The sequence below is a fragment of the Prunus persica genome, chromosome G8, assembly GCF_000346465.2.
Source record: "Prunus persica cultivar Lovell chromosome G8, Prunus_persica_NCBIv2, whole genome shotgun sequence".
Classification (NCBI taxonomy): domain Eukaryota; kingdom Viridiplantae; phylum Streptophyta; class Magnoliopsida; order Rosales; family Rosaceae; genus Prunus; species Prunus persica.
Window position 1 is genome coordinate 4,653,392 of NC_034016.1, and position 18,345 is coordinate 4,671,736.

The 18,345-nt window shown below is 35.8% G+C and overlaps 2 protein-coding genes across 2 annotated transcripts; one reads left to right on the forward strand and one right to left on the reverse strand.

Annotated features, from left to right (window-relative positions):
* LOC18766316 (ornithine decarboxylase) lies at positions 2,568-4,009 on the reverse strand. The gene has a single exon (XM_007200542.2). The coding sequence runs from the start codon at positions 3,998-4,000 to the stop codon at positions 2,729-2,731; it is 1,272 nt and encodes a 423-aa protein (XP_007200604.2). The 5' UTR covers positions 4,001-4,009; the 3' UTR covers positions 2,568-2,728.
* Positions 17,147-18,112, forward strand: LOC109950792. Its single transcript, XM_020570915.1, has 2 exons — positions 17,147-17,491; positions 17,576-18,112. Exons 1-2 carry the CDS (start codon positions 17,147-17,149, stop codon positions 18,110-18,112), a joined length of 882 nt encoding a protein of 293 aa, XP_020426504.1.

Sequence of the window (18,345 nt, forward strand, 5' to 3'; positions counted from 1 at the left end):
GCCATGGCTAAGGGCAACGGGTGGAGACACAATTTACTATTTGCAAGGGCAGCAACTATTCACGTGAATGGTGCTTGCCATGGCTAAGGGCAAATGGGTGGAGTTGCTCTAAGAAAAGGCGAAATTACGTTCTGGTGTATGTAGTTTGGAACAAATTTCACTGCGGTGTAGTTTTTTAACGATGCAATTTTGAGGCCGTAATTGGGTGAACAAAAAAGATATTTTCCATTTTGGAAAAAATAAAAATAAAAGTAAAAATAAGTTATTTTTTCATTGTAATTTATTTTCCAAAAATTTCAACCTAAAAATCATTATCTTAAAAAATTAAATTTATTGCATAAAAACGGGTCAAGTCATAAAACGAGTACAACAACAAAATATGAAGTCGAAAGAAGTGAATGAAAAGGAATTTGTGGCTCAAGTGGTTCAGAGGAATTATCCATGAGTGTTCAAAATCTTCCCTTTCTCAATATCACTAGGGATGGTAATGTGGTGAATCGAGGTTGGGTTTGCCTTTCCCTCATCCCCATCTCTATCCACACACGCAATATTCAAATCACAGATTCCCAATTCTCTCATTCGTTGGGGATCGGTTTCCCGACCCACCCTATTACAGAAGTATCATTAAAAAAAAAAAAAAACTTTGTTAAACAAGAAAGAAGTGTTATGAATCTAGTGTAAATCAATTCTATTTTCATTAATATCAAATAAGAATTACTTAGCCAAATCAATACCTACAAAAACACTATAACATTAATAGTATAAATCTAAATGAAAAACTATGATTCCAAACAAATTGGATCTACTAAAACAACATACACACATATATGCCCAAACAGGGAAGATATGGGTACATTATTAAAATAGCCTCATCGCCTCTCCTCGAACACCATATCAGAAAAATTTCGCAAATTCGTACTCATGCCGAATTTTTATCCTTCATACTCAACCAATTCGCAAGCACCACGAAAACCTAACCCATGGGAAATATTGACATCCCCTTAATATTGCTTGTGTAAAAAAAAAATGGAAATGGATTTTTGGTTGATTATTTTATAAATACATGCATATTTATATAGTTTGGGGTAAAATATTTTATTTTATTATTTTGATCATTGGATTTAAATGTGAGCCATTGATTTATTCTTTTTTAATCAAAGAACAACTTCATTAGACATCTAAAGCACCAAACTCAAGAGGGTAACAAAAGTAACACTAAATCTAGCTTCTATAATGAGAGGCTATGTTGAAGGGTTACAAAAATGAGGGGGTTTAGTCTAATAAATCGGACAGCTATTAAGGAATCCATCTATATAATCCCTCACTTTTACCCTTCATTATAGCCTCCATGCTAAATCTATTTGGTTATAAGACCTTGGGTTGGAGAGAGTTGGTCTAATAGCACTACCATCGGTGGGTTTTTCCATGGCAAAAGGCCTTCTGGGTTGGCAAAACCCATCCCACCAAGCATTTCCAGCCTAGACAGATGGTGGGGTCCACTAAGATTGAGGAAGCCCAAGGTAAAATCAGCCTAGCTGATGCGTGAAGGTGCTTACACCAGCATTGACATCAAATCTTAGCGTTAGCGAACAAATTTAATTTTTTTAACATTGCCACCTGTGCCACACGGTAGGCGCACGTCATGCCTGTGAAAACAGGACAAAAAGTCATGTACGCCACCTAGCGACTCTCGGGGTCCGATGCAATTTTTTTTCTTCATCCAACGGCTACCTTTGTGTAATAAAAATTGAACCAAAAAATTTAGAATTTTTTTTATTTATAAATACTTAACAATATTCTTTACTTTCCATGCTAAAACTTCATACAAATTCTTCTTCTCATATCATAAGTATAAATAAAATTAATCTCATAAGTATAAATAAAATTATTCTCATATGAAGAGTGATTGCCGTTGAGTTGTCATGGCAATAGGTGGGAAAACAAAAAATAATTGCTAGGATAGGCACTATTAACGTGAATAGTAACAATCATTGTTTGCCCTTGTCCTTTACCATAACAAATGAGTAAAAATGCTCTAATGTAAGTGATAGGGATTGACGAATTTGATTTTGGGCGGGCCTTGGTTGTCGCCCTCTCTGGGGGCAAGTGGGCTGGGCCAATCGAGTCCACCAATTTTCCTGTCCAACTTGAATGTGATATGCTATGAATTAAAGTACGCAGAACAAGATTTGAAGTAACATTTGCAATAAAGGTTATATAAAGATTGTCGATCATACAATTAAGGAACTACTACGAATAAAAATTTGAAAATAAAAATTTGAAATAAAATAGTGAATGTCAACAATCCCTATCTCAGTGGTACATAAGAGCATTTACCTAAAAATGTAAGAAAGATCACACAATTAAGGTACTGCCACAAAAACAAATTAATTAGAGTAGTGCAACAAATTAAGTGAGTATATAGATGGTACTAGAATACAGACACGTGATATTAGTTGTCCACGTATTATAATACGAGTAGATATTTATTTATACTAAAAAAAAGAAATATGAACCATGTCATCTATCCATATCATAATAATTTTTAGGTGACACAGAACAACCAAACAAGATTTAAAGTGAGAAAGTGAGAAAAATCACATAATACCCTAATTTTTTGTTTTCCACTCCTCACTTCTAACAGTTTTTTCATTTTTAATAGAGCAGAAAGAAACAAAGAAATTACAAGAAAATAGCATCAGCCATACCAACCCCAACAAAATCTAGATTAATTATTAGCACTTGTAAATGCCAGGTACGTGGGAATAGCAGAAATGCAGAAGCCATTGAAGTTGGTTCCAGCAGAAGTTGTGTAGGCGCCCATGTTGTGGAACACAAGATAATCATTCAACTTTAATTCAGGCAGCATGCAGTCACCAACAACTGTGTCCAATGAATCACAAGTTGGCCCAAAAACTGTTGATGAATATGTCACTTGATTTTGGTGAGGACTTAGAATTTGGAGCGGTGAGATTTGCATAGAGGATTTGTCGTATGCTGGAAGATTAAATGACCCATAAATTCCATCACTAATCCAATACTCTCTTTTCTCTCCCCTCACTCTCTTCCCCATCACATTTGCAACCATTGTGAATGCAGTTTCAGCAAAGAACCTTCCTGGCTCAGCCATCACCGTCAGATCAGAATCTGACTGATGATCAGAAAAGTAGTCTTTGATGGCAACATTTATGGTCTCGGCTATTTCATCAAACAGTTGATTTGCTTTGAACCCACCACCAATATCAAGCACATGCATTTTGGGCATTTTGAGCTCATCAGCCACATCAAATGCAGCTCTAGCTGCAGCTATTGCTCCACGGTACACTTGAGATTCAGACGCTTTTGATCCCACATGGAACGAAATTCCCACCACTCTTAACCCTAGTTTGTGTGCGTGTCTGACGAGCGGTGCAACCTCCTCACGCAACGCACCAAATTTGGTCCCAAATGAACGCCACGAGCTCTTGTCATTCGGTACAGCAATCCGAAGCAACAAGGAACATTTCGGGTGGCACCTTTTGATCTTATCAACTTCGTCCATGGAGTCGAAGGTTGCAAGATCGACTCCGACTCCAGCTGCGTACCTTAAATGGTACTCACCCTTGCATGGATTGGCATAAACAATTCTAGTGGGGCTTACGCCATGAGCAAAGACGGCCTCAATCTCGGCCTTGCTGGCGCAATCAAAGCTTGCACCAAGTGTTGCCAATGCAGCAATGAATGCAGGCTCATGGTTACACTTGACAGCAAAGAAGGGCTGAACATTGGGAAGGCAATGGTTCCATTTTTCCATGAGGCTGACAAGAACCCCCAAATCTACAATGTAAAATGGTCCGTGTTCGTCTTGTTTGTTGATGATGGATCTGATGAGGGTGGTAAGTTGGTGCCTAGGTATGTCAGCTGGAACATGCTGATCACCTTTCGCTTGGCTTGCAGCCAACTTGACTTGTAGGCTGCTAAAGGTGGTAAGGCTGGGAATGCTTGGCAGGATCAATGCCATGGAATAATGTTTTTAATCTATGATTGTGGAAGCTAGATATTGATCTCTAAACTTAATATTTGTTAAGTTTGAGAGAGCAGTACAATATGGGTAATCTTTTTATATGGATAATTTCATCAGAATTTGCATGACCAACCATGTCTCATCTTTCGCGAATGATCTTATTATTATTTTTTAAGCTTTTGGGGTTGTTGGCTATTATTATGTTGGTTTAGGATTTGCTCCCAACTCTTCCATCTCTGTGATGTCTGTGTAGCTGTACTCAAAAAGGGAAATTTCTCTTTTGTAAGATTATATCACTAGATTAAGAGTTATTTCATCAATAAATTTGATTAATATATCTTTGCATATTATATTTGAAAGATTTATATCACTAAATTAAGAGTTAATTCATCAATAAATTTGTTTTAATATATCTTTGCCTATTATATTTGAAAGATTCCTTGAAATTTGTCTGGGAAAGGATATTGATTGCATTTTTCTTTATGAAGGGTTGCATTGCAATTGAGAATTATTGGATATATGGTTGGTTAGGCCCTCTTATGATGGCCCCTCAAATCTCTTAATTTAGAGATAAATTATTCCCAATATGATAGAGTTTTCAAATTCGATCCTCCATTTCTTAAAGGAAATTAATCTAACTTTACTTGTTGAATTAGTTTTCTTATCAAACGTCAGACAGTGACTAGACCGGATTGTTCAATTTTGGAGGAGCTCGACTATTTTAACATTTTGTCTTCCTATTTGTCATTTTTTTGGTAAAACTCCTTTTCTTATTTGTCATAAAGAATAACTAAAAAAAAATATTTCTATTTGGAAAAAGGAATTGAACAAGAATAGAACATGAGAAAGATTTATAACAACTATTTGACAATGTTGTTTGTAAAAAAATTTTTAAAAAAAAACCAATTTGCCATGGAAACTAATTAATTTAAGCAAACATCATGTTTCCTTTTGCATAATTTCATAGAGCTAGCATTGATGAAATTATTAAAAATCTATTTACGTTAGCTTAGTTTTGTGGTCAGTATTGCTTTTGGTTTCTTTTGAATGTAGGTTGGTAAAAAGACACCAGATAGTTGAAAATGGCAAATTGGTCATGCAAGATGAATGGTGGAGGAGGGACGTTCTTGCTTTCCGAATACATCGGCATTTACCATTCTGCGCACCAAAAGAACCGTGTTCTTTCTTCCCACGGGAAATTGGTTTGCTTTCCCATCTTTTTGGGTTAATTAACAAAATTCAAAATAGATAATGTTTTGGGTTGGAAGACATTAGTTGTTTGAAATACCCTTAAATTGACTTTAAAACACTATTGAAAAAGTGGGACTTGTAGTTGTCACCTAGGCAATCAATAGGAATTTTGGTGGATTCCCTAACTAATCGGAACTACATTAAAAAAAATATTGATAAATTCGAGCTATTTAATTCTTCTTCTTTTTTTTGTCGAATAACTGTTTTTTTAGTACAAGCAGGGAGTTTTCATAAATATTCATTGGATGCTTGGTGGTTTTGAACCTCTACCAACATGAATAGAGGTGGAATAGCTCAATCAACTGAACTATACCCTACTAATTTTGAGCTACTTTAATTTTATTTTATTTTAAAGTACTTAATTGTTAAAATTGAGACCTTCATCCAATCACCACAAAAGAAAACAGTAGTACTGGGTACGGTTCGGGTTGGCTCAAATTTTGGCTGACCCATGAGCCAAATTAATGAAGGCCACAATTCTTGGGCCAGGTCGAGTCAAAGTTGAAATTCTAAATTGGGCTAAACTGAAATTGGAACACTGTTCTTGAAGTCGGTTCTACAGTTTGATTGGTTGGGCTTGAGCCCAATGCTACCATTTTTCAAAACCCCAAATCACATTTATTTTTTGCCAAAACCCCTTTTTTTTTCCTTTTTTTTTTGTGTCAGATTACCAAAACAAAACCTAATGAGGTCGTTTGGTACGACAAACTCATGGACTAGATTAAATCCTGAGATTGTCTCGGATTAGCTTGGATTGGCCTAAGTTGGATTAAGTACTGATCTACATTTGGTGCTGCGTCAAACTACGAAGTTGGATTGTAAAAATAGTGAAGACCTATGTTTGGTGCTATGCCGGACTAAAAAATAATTATTTTAACATTTAAAATTAATCATTTTTAAATAACTAAATGTAAGTTTTTTTGTTATTATAATTACCAAATTGACATGTACATTTCTTTTCCTCCAAACCAAATTGACATGTACACCAATCTTATCAATGCATCATTTGTGGATAGATGCATCAAATTTAGTTAGGCCATGTCCTCAAGCATTGTTACTAAGCAACTGCTCAACAAACACTTTCTTGATATTGTTGAGGCCCAAAAAATCCATGGCTGGGCCCAAATATATTGTTGGCCCAGTACAACACCAAGCGAAAAATCCTTATTTAAGCAACATGCCATGCTACAAGCTTAAGTAGCTCCAAGCCACGCGAATGCCTGGGGCTTGCTAAGCGGGTTGTGGTATGGATAATTACGAGCATTCACAAGGCCTCATTGATGGGCCAAGAAGTGGAAGTTTTGGGCTGCTTGGGAGCACCAAAACTCGAGCCCATTTCTTGAGCCCAAACATATGGGTAAGTTTGAGAGAGAATGAGTGGCCCAATAGCTTAGGAAAATATCCAATGGCTTGCAAACACTTGGAGAAATCTCACATTAGCCAAAATATCCAGCACCTTGATCAAATAGGCTGTTTCCAGCAATCTGAGCAAACTCACAGGCTACTGGAAATAAAATACCAATAGCCCAGCCCAGCATCGTGAAAAATATCCAGCATATCTGTCAAAACCATCAAAACCAAGCAAACCCATGTGCTGATCACCTTTTTTGACTAGCACCTTTACCCATTCTCTCATCTTCAAGTTTTGGTAAGAAAATAAGAAACAAAAGTGGGTGGCTCCTCACCCACATGGAGAAGTCCAGCTGCCTAAGGACCTTGGAACTCCAAAAAGCTTCATGCCCATATGCTCAGGCTAGGGAAGTTTTACCAAATAAGATGGAATGGAAGAAAGTGAAGGAAAAGGGGAGAGGGTGGCTTGATAAAATTAAGGTTTTCAGTGCCTATAAAAGGAGCTACTTCCTACCCAGACTCACCTGGTTGCTGCAAGCCTCCCAGCAACCATGAGAATTCATCAAAGGCAAGCATCCTCTCTGGAACCCTTCAATTTCATGCTTTGTTCTTCCATCTTCCTCCTTTCTCTCTTTCAAAACCCACATCCAGAGAGAGCAAGCATCATCTCTCATCTCTGGAACCCTTCGATTTCAAGCCTTGTTCTTCCATTACTTCCCATTTTCTTTTCTGTCAAATCACCCAGGAGCTTGACGAAGCTTTCGTCAAGCTACTGGAAATATGCTAAAACCAAACATGCTTCCATCTTCTTCCTCTCTTTCCATAAACACACATCCAGAGAGCAATCATCATCTCTCATCCCTGAAACCCCTGCAATTTCGAGCCATATTCCTCCATCTCCTCCAATCTTCTCTTCTGGAAATCGTAGCTCTTTCTCTCTCTCATGCTAAACTCATGACTGCTCAGCTCCCATGCCACAAGCTTCACATGCCAAGCTAAGAATTTATCTATAAACGACTGTTGGTTTCATTGGTGAAGAAGACCAAGGTGTTTCCTAAGGCTCAGCTACCTTTTCGAAACACACTTGGAGTCTGATCTTTGAACTCAGACACAGGGGCAGCTTCACTTGTTTCTCTTTTTCGGCAGCCTAAGCCCATTCGTCAGGCTGCTAGAATAAAAAGACCCATACAGATATCATCATCCAAAGACATGAACGTACATATATTTTATGGCATCTCCAAAATGAGTTTTAGTGCTGCAATTTGATCTAAAGGAGAAAATCTCATTTTCTTGAGTTCTTTGGCAATATTATATCGATCTTCATTACCTTTTAAGCCTCAATCACCATTTGCATCTTTTTCCCAGATGCTTCAAACCACTTCTCCAATACAATCAGAATTTTCTCTTCATCACTTGAGCTTGCAGCTATTTTCCTCTTATTTTGACTGTTCATAGATTGGCTTCCTTCCTTGTTTAAAGACATAGGAGATGCATCCTAGACACAATTCTCACTAGCATTAACTTAATTATTGTTTTGCTCTTACATCATGTCAGCGAGGACTTCAGCTCCTTGTCCGTTAGCACGATCATTTCCAAAGATATTAGAAAGTCTATCAAACAAAGGAAATGGTTTACTCCTCCATTCAACTACTTCCTTGTGGTGCTATGATACAACAAGACACCACTTAGCTTATTTTCAATATGTAAAAGAAGTAACAAAAGCAAGTTTAAACACTCATCAAACCCACTTGACATCTTTATGTTAAAAAAACAGCAAAAATGTAATCATGTACCTACACATAAGTCTCCCATGCATCATTACTGTCAACCTCAACACACTTTTTTATGTCATTCCAAGCAAATCCACTCGTGTTTATCATGTCATAGATTATACTATATTGCTTTTTCCACTTCTTCAATTTTGGTTCAATATGAGGACATGCCTTTAGCCCGAATCATGACATTTAATATTCAAAGCCTTCTCCATTTGGACCATAGTACCAGATTTGAAACTACTAGTCTCATGGCGTTGGCCTGCAGCCACAAACTCATCTACCACGGTAAAAAACACATCTTCCTCAAACCTGGACCATGACCGCCTAGTTCCTTTCTTTCCTTGTTCAAAGTTTTGACTGTTACCTTCACTTTTCATCCCTAAGAATAATCAGCACAAATAAAATAATACCACAATCAATAATTGGAATTTGCAAAGAAAGCATAACTTTGTTTAAAAGCATGACTCTTCTCTAGTACATCACATAACCTGAAAAACAAAAGGAGAATTAAAATATGCAAACAAATTGATAAATTGACTACAATACCACAATCAATATATTGTTAAGCCTGAATTATCATGCCTCAAATACAAATTACAATCACATAAAAAATTAAACACCCTTAGAACACAAACATAAATAACAAGAGTTGGCTAGTTATTCGCATTTCTTTACCACTCATTATACATTTGCAAGGCCAAGTCATTCCTCCAAATAGTCCATTCATCTTATGCTCCAACGGTGCCAACCATATCACCTTCTATCACATTTTCTATCTCCTCAATTTCATTTATTTCATGCTCTAGTGGATTCCTAGACATCTCCTTCATAATGAGATTATGTAAAAGGCAACAAGTCGTAATAATTCGACACTGTGTCTTTATTGGGTAAAATGATGGACTCCTTAGTATACCCCACCTAGCTTTTAACAACCCAAAACAACGTTCTACTATGTTTCTTGCTTTAGCATGCTTCATATTAAAATATTCTTGATGATTTACATGTGTATTTCCTTTTCTCTATTCCGATAGATGATACCTTGTTACTCTATATAGTGTAACAAATCCCTCACCATTTGTATACCCACCATCTACAAGGTAATAATTGAAGGAAGTTGAGGTTACACCCAAAACCAATTGGCAATTAGGAGAGTAGCCCAACTTCTTATAAGCCCTTGTTAGGTTTCTCAACTTTTCAATGTGGGACTTTTTACCTTCACATTCTCACACGCTACCGCACGTGTGACGAATTTTCAAGCCTGACACATGGACAACACATATTGGGTGACGTGAAGCACTGTGGCCATTGGGCTTTAATACACGGGCTAACCTGCTCTGATACCATGAAGAAAGATAAGATTTCACCCCAAAACTAACTGGTAATTAGAGGAGTAGCTCAACTCCTTATAAGCCTTTATTAGGTTTCTCAACTTTCCAATGTAGGAGTTTTTACCTTCACATTCTCATAATAATAACCTAATAACCAAAACTAAAAATAAAAGTCAATTCCTATTACTAAATGGTTATTATATAAACTTATAATTATTTATAAAGTGGACACTAGCTAATAGCCTTACCGGTAGGAACTCTTAATCCGTTAGGCCTAGTTATGGCATCTCAAAGGATTCTATAGTCGGATGTGGATCCCTCCCAACTCAGCAACACAAATATAAATTGCATGTCACGTGAGCAAACGACCAACACATTTGTTGCAATTTCTCCCTTTCTAGTCCGATATCTCGGTTTTTTGGTTTCAGCTACTTGCACTTTAATGCATGTTCCATCTAGTGCTCCCAAGCAATTCTATAAATAAAATAAAATAAAGTGTAAACTTCCATTAAGTTTATATGCTGCACAGATGATAGAAAAAAATGCCAAAGTATAATAAACATACTTTAAACCATTGCCATCTATGATCTGTGCAGTTATCACCTACGGGTTTCGATACTCTTAATAGGCTACCTTGTAATCTTAAAATGCCTTGCAACACAGAATTAAAGTACCTACGAATAGTCTTTCCTGATTGAACAAATCTATTTCTAATAGTACGATTCTTAACATGATGAGCAAGCACAGGCAAGAACATACATGCTTGCTCCTCCAAAGTCACTAAACCATCGTTCCTTAACCTTCCATATGTGCGAAGCAAATCACATAATAAACCAAACGTATGTAAATGTAAATCCATTCTTAGTTCACTCACACATTCTCTGTCATTGCCTAATCGATTCTCATGTATAACAAACAAACAGTTATTTAGGGAATGTCTTTATAAAAGTCTTCGATTTCTTCTCATATTTTTTAGCATCATAAGCATAAGAATCGTGCAAGCACACATGGTCTCTAAATGCCACATCTCCAACAATAATATCAACAACATTCGTCTTTGATCCATATTTAATAATCAGAAAAGAAAAGAATTATTGCACTTAACCAACCATCTAGCTGCTGAAAGTGAAATAACCCCAAATTGAAAACAAACAGCTTCATATGCAAATAGAAACAGAAGGTCTCGATGTTATTAGGGGTGAAACCATTTATTATATGGGACTTTATATTTTGTTAAGTTTCCGATGTGGGACTCGTGTATTCTTCAACACTCCTCCTCTCATGGGGCCACTTTTTAGTGGGCCACAAGTGCAACAAATTTCACATCGGTCACTTTTTTTTAAAATTTTTTTAAATTTGGGGTTTGTTTGATTTTGATTCAATTTGGGGGTTTTTGTTTGACTTGGGTTTAATCAGGCCCAGTCAACCGACCCTCTCTGATACCATGTTAAGATTTCAGAGGGACTGACCCATGGTCCACCACTAGCAACATCGATATTGTCCCCAACTTAACCACATGTTTAGCAAATGTGGGGTTTTATACAAAAGGCCTCGATGTTATTAGGAGTGGAACCATTTATTATGTGGGACTTTCTATTTTGTTAAGTTTCTGATGTAGGACTCATGTATTCTTCAACATCTTCACCTTCAAATGATTGGAGCTCATTTTTCAAATCCCTCATTCTCTCATCAAGTTTTGAAATTACCTAGATTAAAAGGAACATGAACTCTTTACTTTTGAGTGAAATAACAATCGTGCAACAAAACAACTCTCATAATACATGCATGCAAACACCATTAGTTATGGTATATATGGGAGTAAAACCAAGTATGATTGGCAAGAAAAAGAAATGTTGAGGACAATTGATGTAATTTGCAAAAATCAAGGAGGTGGAAGAAGAAATAAGAGAGGTATCCAAAGGGAGAGAGACCAAAAAAACTTGCCTAAGTCAAAATTCGAAGAAGAACAGTGGATGTTGAACGAATGAGAGGCGGAGTCGTGAATGAGAGAGAGAGAGAGAGAGAGAGAGAGAGAGAGAGAGACGGAGTCGCACGTTCAATTTAGCGAAGGGCTTATTTTGCAAACCAAGTTTCAGCCTCCCTATATAAGGAGAGTGAGTGCGGAGCTTTTTTTATTATTGGACTCTACAATCCCATTTAAGTTAGTCCCTCATCTAACCAAACATGGGCTTCAAATTTTATTTAGCACATTCTTATTTAGTGAGCCCTACTAAATATGCATAGTAAGTTATTATTAACAGGCCCAAATCAATTTTTTCTTTTCTCTTTCAAATGCTGAAATCATGCAAATTCAAGTATAATCCATAAAAATCCATAATTCTAATCTAAATTTCTAAACAACTAAATCAATCTCAAATTCACACAATCACCAACCAACCAAGTAAAGGAAATAGAACATCTTACAAACCAATATAAAAAAGAACAAACAAACAAACAAACACACACACACACACACACACAAATAAAGCAAGAAATCAAAATTACAATTATGAATGATTACAACCGTGACAAAAATACACATAAAGAATATAAATATCCTTCCAAAATAGTTGATGCATCCATTCTTCTAAAGGCCTTAACAAAGCAACCTACATAAGATAAAAGGCTGTTATAAATAGTATATTTTATTGATTGTTTACAGAAGAAAGATACACCTATTATATACAGGTTTAAGAGACCTATAATAAGTAAATACAATGGAGTAAATATAAAGAATCAATTACAATAATCTAATAAGAGAAGGTCAGCCTAAAGAGGATTAGGCTTGATTGGGAGTGGTTGACTTATGATGATGAAGATGGTGATGTCATGGATTGGGGGGAATCCTTGTTACATAACACTTGAAGAATTAACACAAAGTTCCACCATCAACATATCATAATTAAAATAAGAGGCAAGAAAAACACCTTTCAAAACGAGGTGATGTCATGGATTGGGGGGAATCCTTGTTACATAACACTTGAAGAATTAACACAAAGTTCCACCATCAACATATCATAATTAAAATAAGAGGCAAGAAAAACACCTTTCAAAACGCTGATGCATTCAAAACACCTTCCAAAAGCCTTAACAAGGCAACCTACATAACATTTGAAGAATTAACATAAAGTTCTGTCATCAACAAATCATAATTAAAATAAAATATAAGAAAAACACATTCCAACATATCCTTATCACACTAAGAAGAGAGAGTCTTATTCAAACTTGCCGTGGATATTTTACTCCCAATTTCTACAAAAAAGAACAAAAGAAATCAAACCATTTTAGTTAGAATGCATAAAAATAAGAAAATAATCATATTCAAATATACTTATAAAAATGAAAATATTACCCATTTCAATTGATTCATAGAACTCCATTTTCTCAATGCTTGGGACATATTGTAATGAAGATATATATTCGGACCTTATCCAATTTTGAGAGCAAATCAAAGCCTCAACCATCCTAGGAGGCAATGAGCTTTGAAACGAGTCAATCACTTTCCCACCTGTACTAAAACAAGACTCCGAAGCTATTGTGGATGTAGGGATTGCAAGCACATCCCTTACAATTGATGCCGAGGTAGAATACTTGGCCCATTTATTTTCCACCACCCTAGTATATCAAACTCATCATCAATTATTTCAAGTGGATCCAACAAGTACCTATCCACTTCATATGTTAGAACCACATTCTCATTCTCTTGTTAAATTTTTTTTTTTCCAATTTTCCATCATCGTTTTTCATTTATGACCTCCATAAGAAGACTCAGTTTCATTGTTAGTACTACCACTCTCATTGGTAGTACTAGTAGCACCCATATTGTTACTACTAGGCTTATACACTTCATACACATTCAAAAAAAGTTGTTTCACCTCATTTGTCTTTTGAGCCACCAATCTATAACAAGTAGGATCATTTTCAAATATTTCATCAAAGATGTGCTTCATATTGCGAAGCTTGAATTGAGGATCAATCACAACTCCTATCATCAAGAATGGGTTCACTTTATAAAGTACACCTAATTATTTATCATATTTCTTCTTCGTTGATGCTACTATATTATTTAAAAGCGTGTCCATGGTTGTCCGTTCTTTAATAGGAGTTGTAAAAGATATCTTCCAAACTGTTGAGGTTGTTGCACCGGATGTTGTTCCCCTGGTGTGAAACCAGTTGGTTCGGTGTCTCGGAGTTGTAATCTTCCTATTAATGATTGTGACAACTTTTACAGGATACGTACTAGCTTAGGGTCAAATGAGCTTTTGATGAGCTACAATAATTACAAGCTTAGCTAGTGTCATACCTGTAGTAGGGGATACCATAGTGACTTGGCTTTGTAAGATTTGCATTCTAATACAAACTCTAAGACGGTCTTCTAATCACTTAAGGATAACTAGTCCAATGTCAATTAGGATTACATGGATCAATTTAATTTTAAGGCTTGATATATGACTGTTTCAGATAAATACAAGTGCTTAAGATTTCCTAACTCTAAATGGATTGAGATACCTAATCCTTTTGGTTAAAGGAGTTTAAGCAATCCATGATGAGGAGGATTCTTAAACTATGCCTATAAAAGGGAGGTCCCTATGCTAACGGCAAACAACTCTTAAATTATTCTATCCCATCAAGAAGAGATTCAAGAGTCGGATAGTATAGAGAAACTACCCTACTGCAAATCTGCCTAAAACCAGTGATCCTATTCAAGAATACATACTGCTGCAGAATTCCAGTTTCCTTCCAGAGCAAGAAATCAAGTTCTTGTGCAGTAATTATCACAATGTCGGATCAAGGTATGTGTTTTGACTATATAAACCTATTAGGGCTCGTTTGGTACACCGTATTAGACTCTGGATAGGAGTGAATAATCCACGTCAGGTGTTTGGTGTCAGCTTGTATTATTTAATTACCCGACTATTTTATACGGGTTGGGCTTTTAATACTCTCCTTACCTGACTAACTAATACAACCCACACACTCCGGTTTATATAATACACGCTTAATTATACGGCTAAGCACGCGTTCTACAAAAAAAATCAAACGCTCTTTTCATCTTTTTCTCCCTAGGGTTCTTCTCTGCTATCTTCTCCACAGGTTATTTTCTTCACTCTTCTCCAGGTATTCATCTCTCTCTCTCTCTCTCTCTCTCTCTCTCTCTCTCTCTCTCTCTCTCCTACTCTCTCCAATATGCTTCTTCTTGCTTCTTCTCTATTCTTTATATATTTCAATTTTTTAATTAAATTTTTATGGAAATTAGGTTATGTATTTTTCGTTTGTGAAATTAGGTTATGCTTACTTGCATGAATGAAAGCTAAATCGTAAAATGACCTGTTTTACAAATAAGAAACATTGGACATGGTATTAATGAATGAATTGCAGAGTCTGAGAGACAGCAATGCTTTATCTTTATGTGAACAGGCACTTGGAAAGTGATCAAATTCCACTGATATTTTTTCCCAAAGACTTTGACCCTTATATTGATTCTATCTTCAATATTCCCACCCCCTTAATTCATATGTCCCTTCCTCTTGCGATTTACCCAACCCAAAAAAAATAATAATAAATAAAACTCGAAGTACATAATAATATATGAACCTTGTATTGCTTTTGTTCTCCTGCTACTTTCTCCTTCTTGTTGTACATGGAAACTTTGATGTCTAGTACAGATATATGCAGATCAATATTCACAGTACAATTCTAATAAAAACAGTACTATAGTTAAACCACATATATTTCTGTATATGCAAGCGGGATGGTATTTTGTAGTCTTCTGTCATGTGTAGAATTCTACTTATTGTTGTATTATTCTAATTTTACATGTAGTCTAGTGCAATGCATAATTATTTATATTGCTAAAATTAATGCATGGTTACTTTTACTGAAAAAATTTCATCTATATTATGCCTAGATATGGATGAAAGAAAGATTGTGGCATACTTTATTATTAGATTGTGGTTCTTGCATATCATGGTTTGGTGCATGATGTGGTTCATGACAAACTACAATTTGGAACAACGACGCCAACAACGGAATGCCATTAGGGTCAAAGATTTTTCAGGATTGCAACTCGGTCAAATTATTTAGATAGCATTATAGGAATTAATGACATACAATGTGTGAACCAAATTAGGATGGACAGGAGAACTTTCCATTATTTATGTTAATTAGTCTGTGATGATGGGAGAGTGAGAACAAATGGTTCAGTAACCATTGAAGAGCAAGTGTGTATGTTTTTACATACACTCGCACATCATGTGAAGAATCGTACAATGAGTAGTAGATTTAAGCGATCGGGGGAGACTATTAGTAGGTACTTTAATTCAATCTTGGATGGAGTGATAAGATTACAAGGTAGACTTTTGAAGGTGCCGGAACCCATACCTGATAATTGCACCGATAATAGATGGAGATGGTTTAAGGTACTATAAAATTAAATTAAGATTGGCCAATTTTATTATTATATTTATATTTTAAGTTTCTAAGGTACCTTATTTTTTTTAATTGAGTAGAAATGCTTGGGGGCGTTGGATGGGACTTACATTAGGGTTCGTGTCCCTGAACAAGATAAACCAAGATATCGAACACGAAAGGGGGAGGTTGCAACCAATGTATTAGGAGTTTGTACTCCTGACATGAAATTTATATTTGTTTTCCCTGGTTGGGAAGGATCTGCATCAGATTCTAGGGTGTTACGAGATGCAATTAGTAGACCAACATGATTAAGAGTTCCTACAGGTAATATTAGATTTTTGTGTTTCATTATGGTAATATTAAGCTTGATTATCTTTTTGGTAAGGTACATAATATTTTGTTTAATTGTTAGGATGTTATTATCTTGTGGATGGAGGGTACACAAATGGTCAAGGATATCTGGCTCCTTACAGGGGTACAAGATATCATTTATCTGAATGGAGGAATAGAAGGGCACCTAATAATCATGAAGAGTATTTCAATATGAAGCATGCTGCTGCAAGAAATGTGATTGAAAGGTGTTTTGGATTTCTTAAGATGCGTTGGGGTATCTTGCGAAGTCCAACATTTTTCCCAATTGAGACACAATGTAAAATCATTACAGCTTGTTGCCTATTACATAATCTTATTCGTGGCGAGATGGCTGTCGATCCATTGGAGAATGAATTGAATGGTACTGAAAATGGGGAAACTAACCAAGATGGTGATGTACTTGGCACTATTGAACCTTCAGATCAATGGACTGCATGGAGGAATAATCTGGCTATGCAAATGTATGATGAGTGGAATAGGAATAGACATTAAGTTGTAGTTCATATAATTTATTTATATTTTCTTATAGTAGACTATTTGGATGTGCTTGTAATAGACTATTAGTTTTGATAATTAGTATTTACTTTATTTGATCTTCCAACTTTTTTTTCTTAATTATATGTATGCAAATTATATTGTCTATATTGGCTATAGGAATGGAGAGTGGACAATCTAGTCAATCAAAAGGAAGTAGAAGGGTGTGGAAAGCACATGAGGAAGAAGCGTTGTTGACCATACTTGAGGATGTAGTCAACCGAGGTTTACGATGTGATAATGGTTCCTTTAAATCTGGAACAATGATCCAAATTGAAAAATCATTGGCTGAGAAATTTCCCAATACTGATTTAAGGGTAGTCCCACATATTGAGTCCAAGATGAGATTTTGGAAAAAATTGTATGGGATAATATTTGACATGATTAACAAAAGTGGTTTTGCTTGGAATGATTCTTTGAAATGCATTGAGGTTGACAGCGATGAAGCATGGAACACTTATGTGCAGGTTAGTACACTTGTTAAGTAATATGTAATTCTTATATTTTTTATGCTTATATTTTTATTTCTAATTTTTTTCATTTTGATGCAGCATAACAAGGATGCTGATGGTTGGAGGGGAAAACAATGTCTAATATATGATAGGTTGAAGAATATATTTGGGAAGGACCGAGCAACTGGTAGAGGGTCTGCAACTCCCACTGAAATGATGAATGAGCCTGTGCATCACATTGATGTCAATGATGATGATGAGGAAGTTGAGGTCGAACCAGATCATTCTACCTCTTTGCCAAGATCAAATCAACAAAACTCAGCTAGCTCAAGTAGTCGACATCGCAAACGAAATGCAGATACTGATATTCAAAAGGAAATGGCTAAAGCATTTGGTGAGATGATTTCTGAGTCTGTTGACCAATTGAAAACTATAACTAATAGTTTGGTGAAAGGATCAGAACCAAGACCTGACATTGCTGCTGAATTGGCAAAGATGGACTTGTCTATTAATGACCAAATTAAGGCACTACGGCTAATTTTGGAGAAAGCAAGTGATGAGAGAACATTCCTGACATTGGATGGTGCTATGCAAAAAGCATTTGTTCTTATCTTACTTGGGGCGAGGGAGTTGTGATTCACTCTTTGATGTAGTTTGGTTCATGAACAACTTTCCCTTTTGCTTTTATCACCTTAGTATGTGATCACTTTGAATTATACATTATTTGGTACTGTTTTTATTAATGTATGCGAGTATGTTGGGAATTTTTATGAGATACTACAATTATGATAATGGGTTATATGAACAAAAAATCTTGGCAAAAACAATTGAAAAACAAATCTTGTCATATGAATCTTACCAAAAAAAAA

Coding starts and splice junctions, on each gene's coding strand:
- LOC109950792 (XM_020570915.1), top strand. CDS start 17,147: ATGGAGAGTGGACAATCTAGTCAATCAAAAGGAAGTAGAAGGGTGTGG. Junction 17,492..17,575: donor CATGGAACACTTATGTGCAG/GTTAGTACACTT, acceptor ATTTTGATGCAG/CATAACAAGGATGCTGATGG.
- LOC18766316 (XM_007200542.2), bottom strand. CDS start 4,000: ATGGCATTGATCCTGCCAAGCATTCCCAGCCTTACCACCTTTAGCAGC.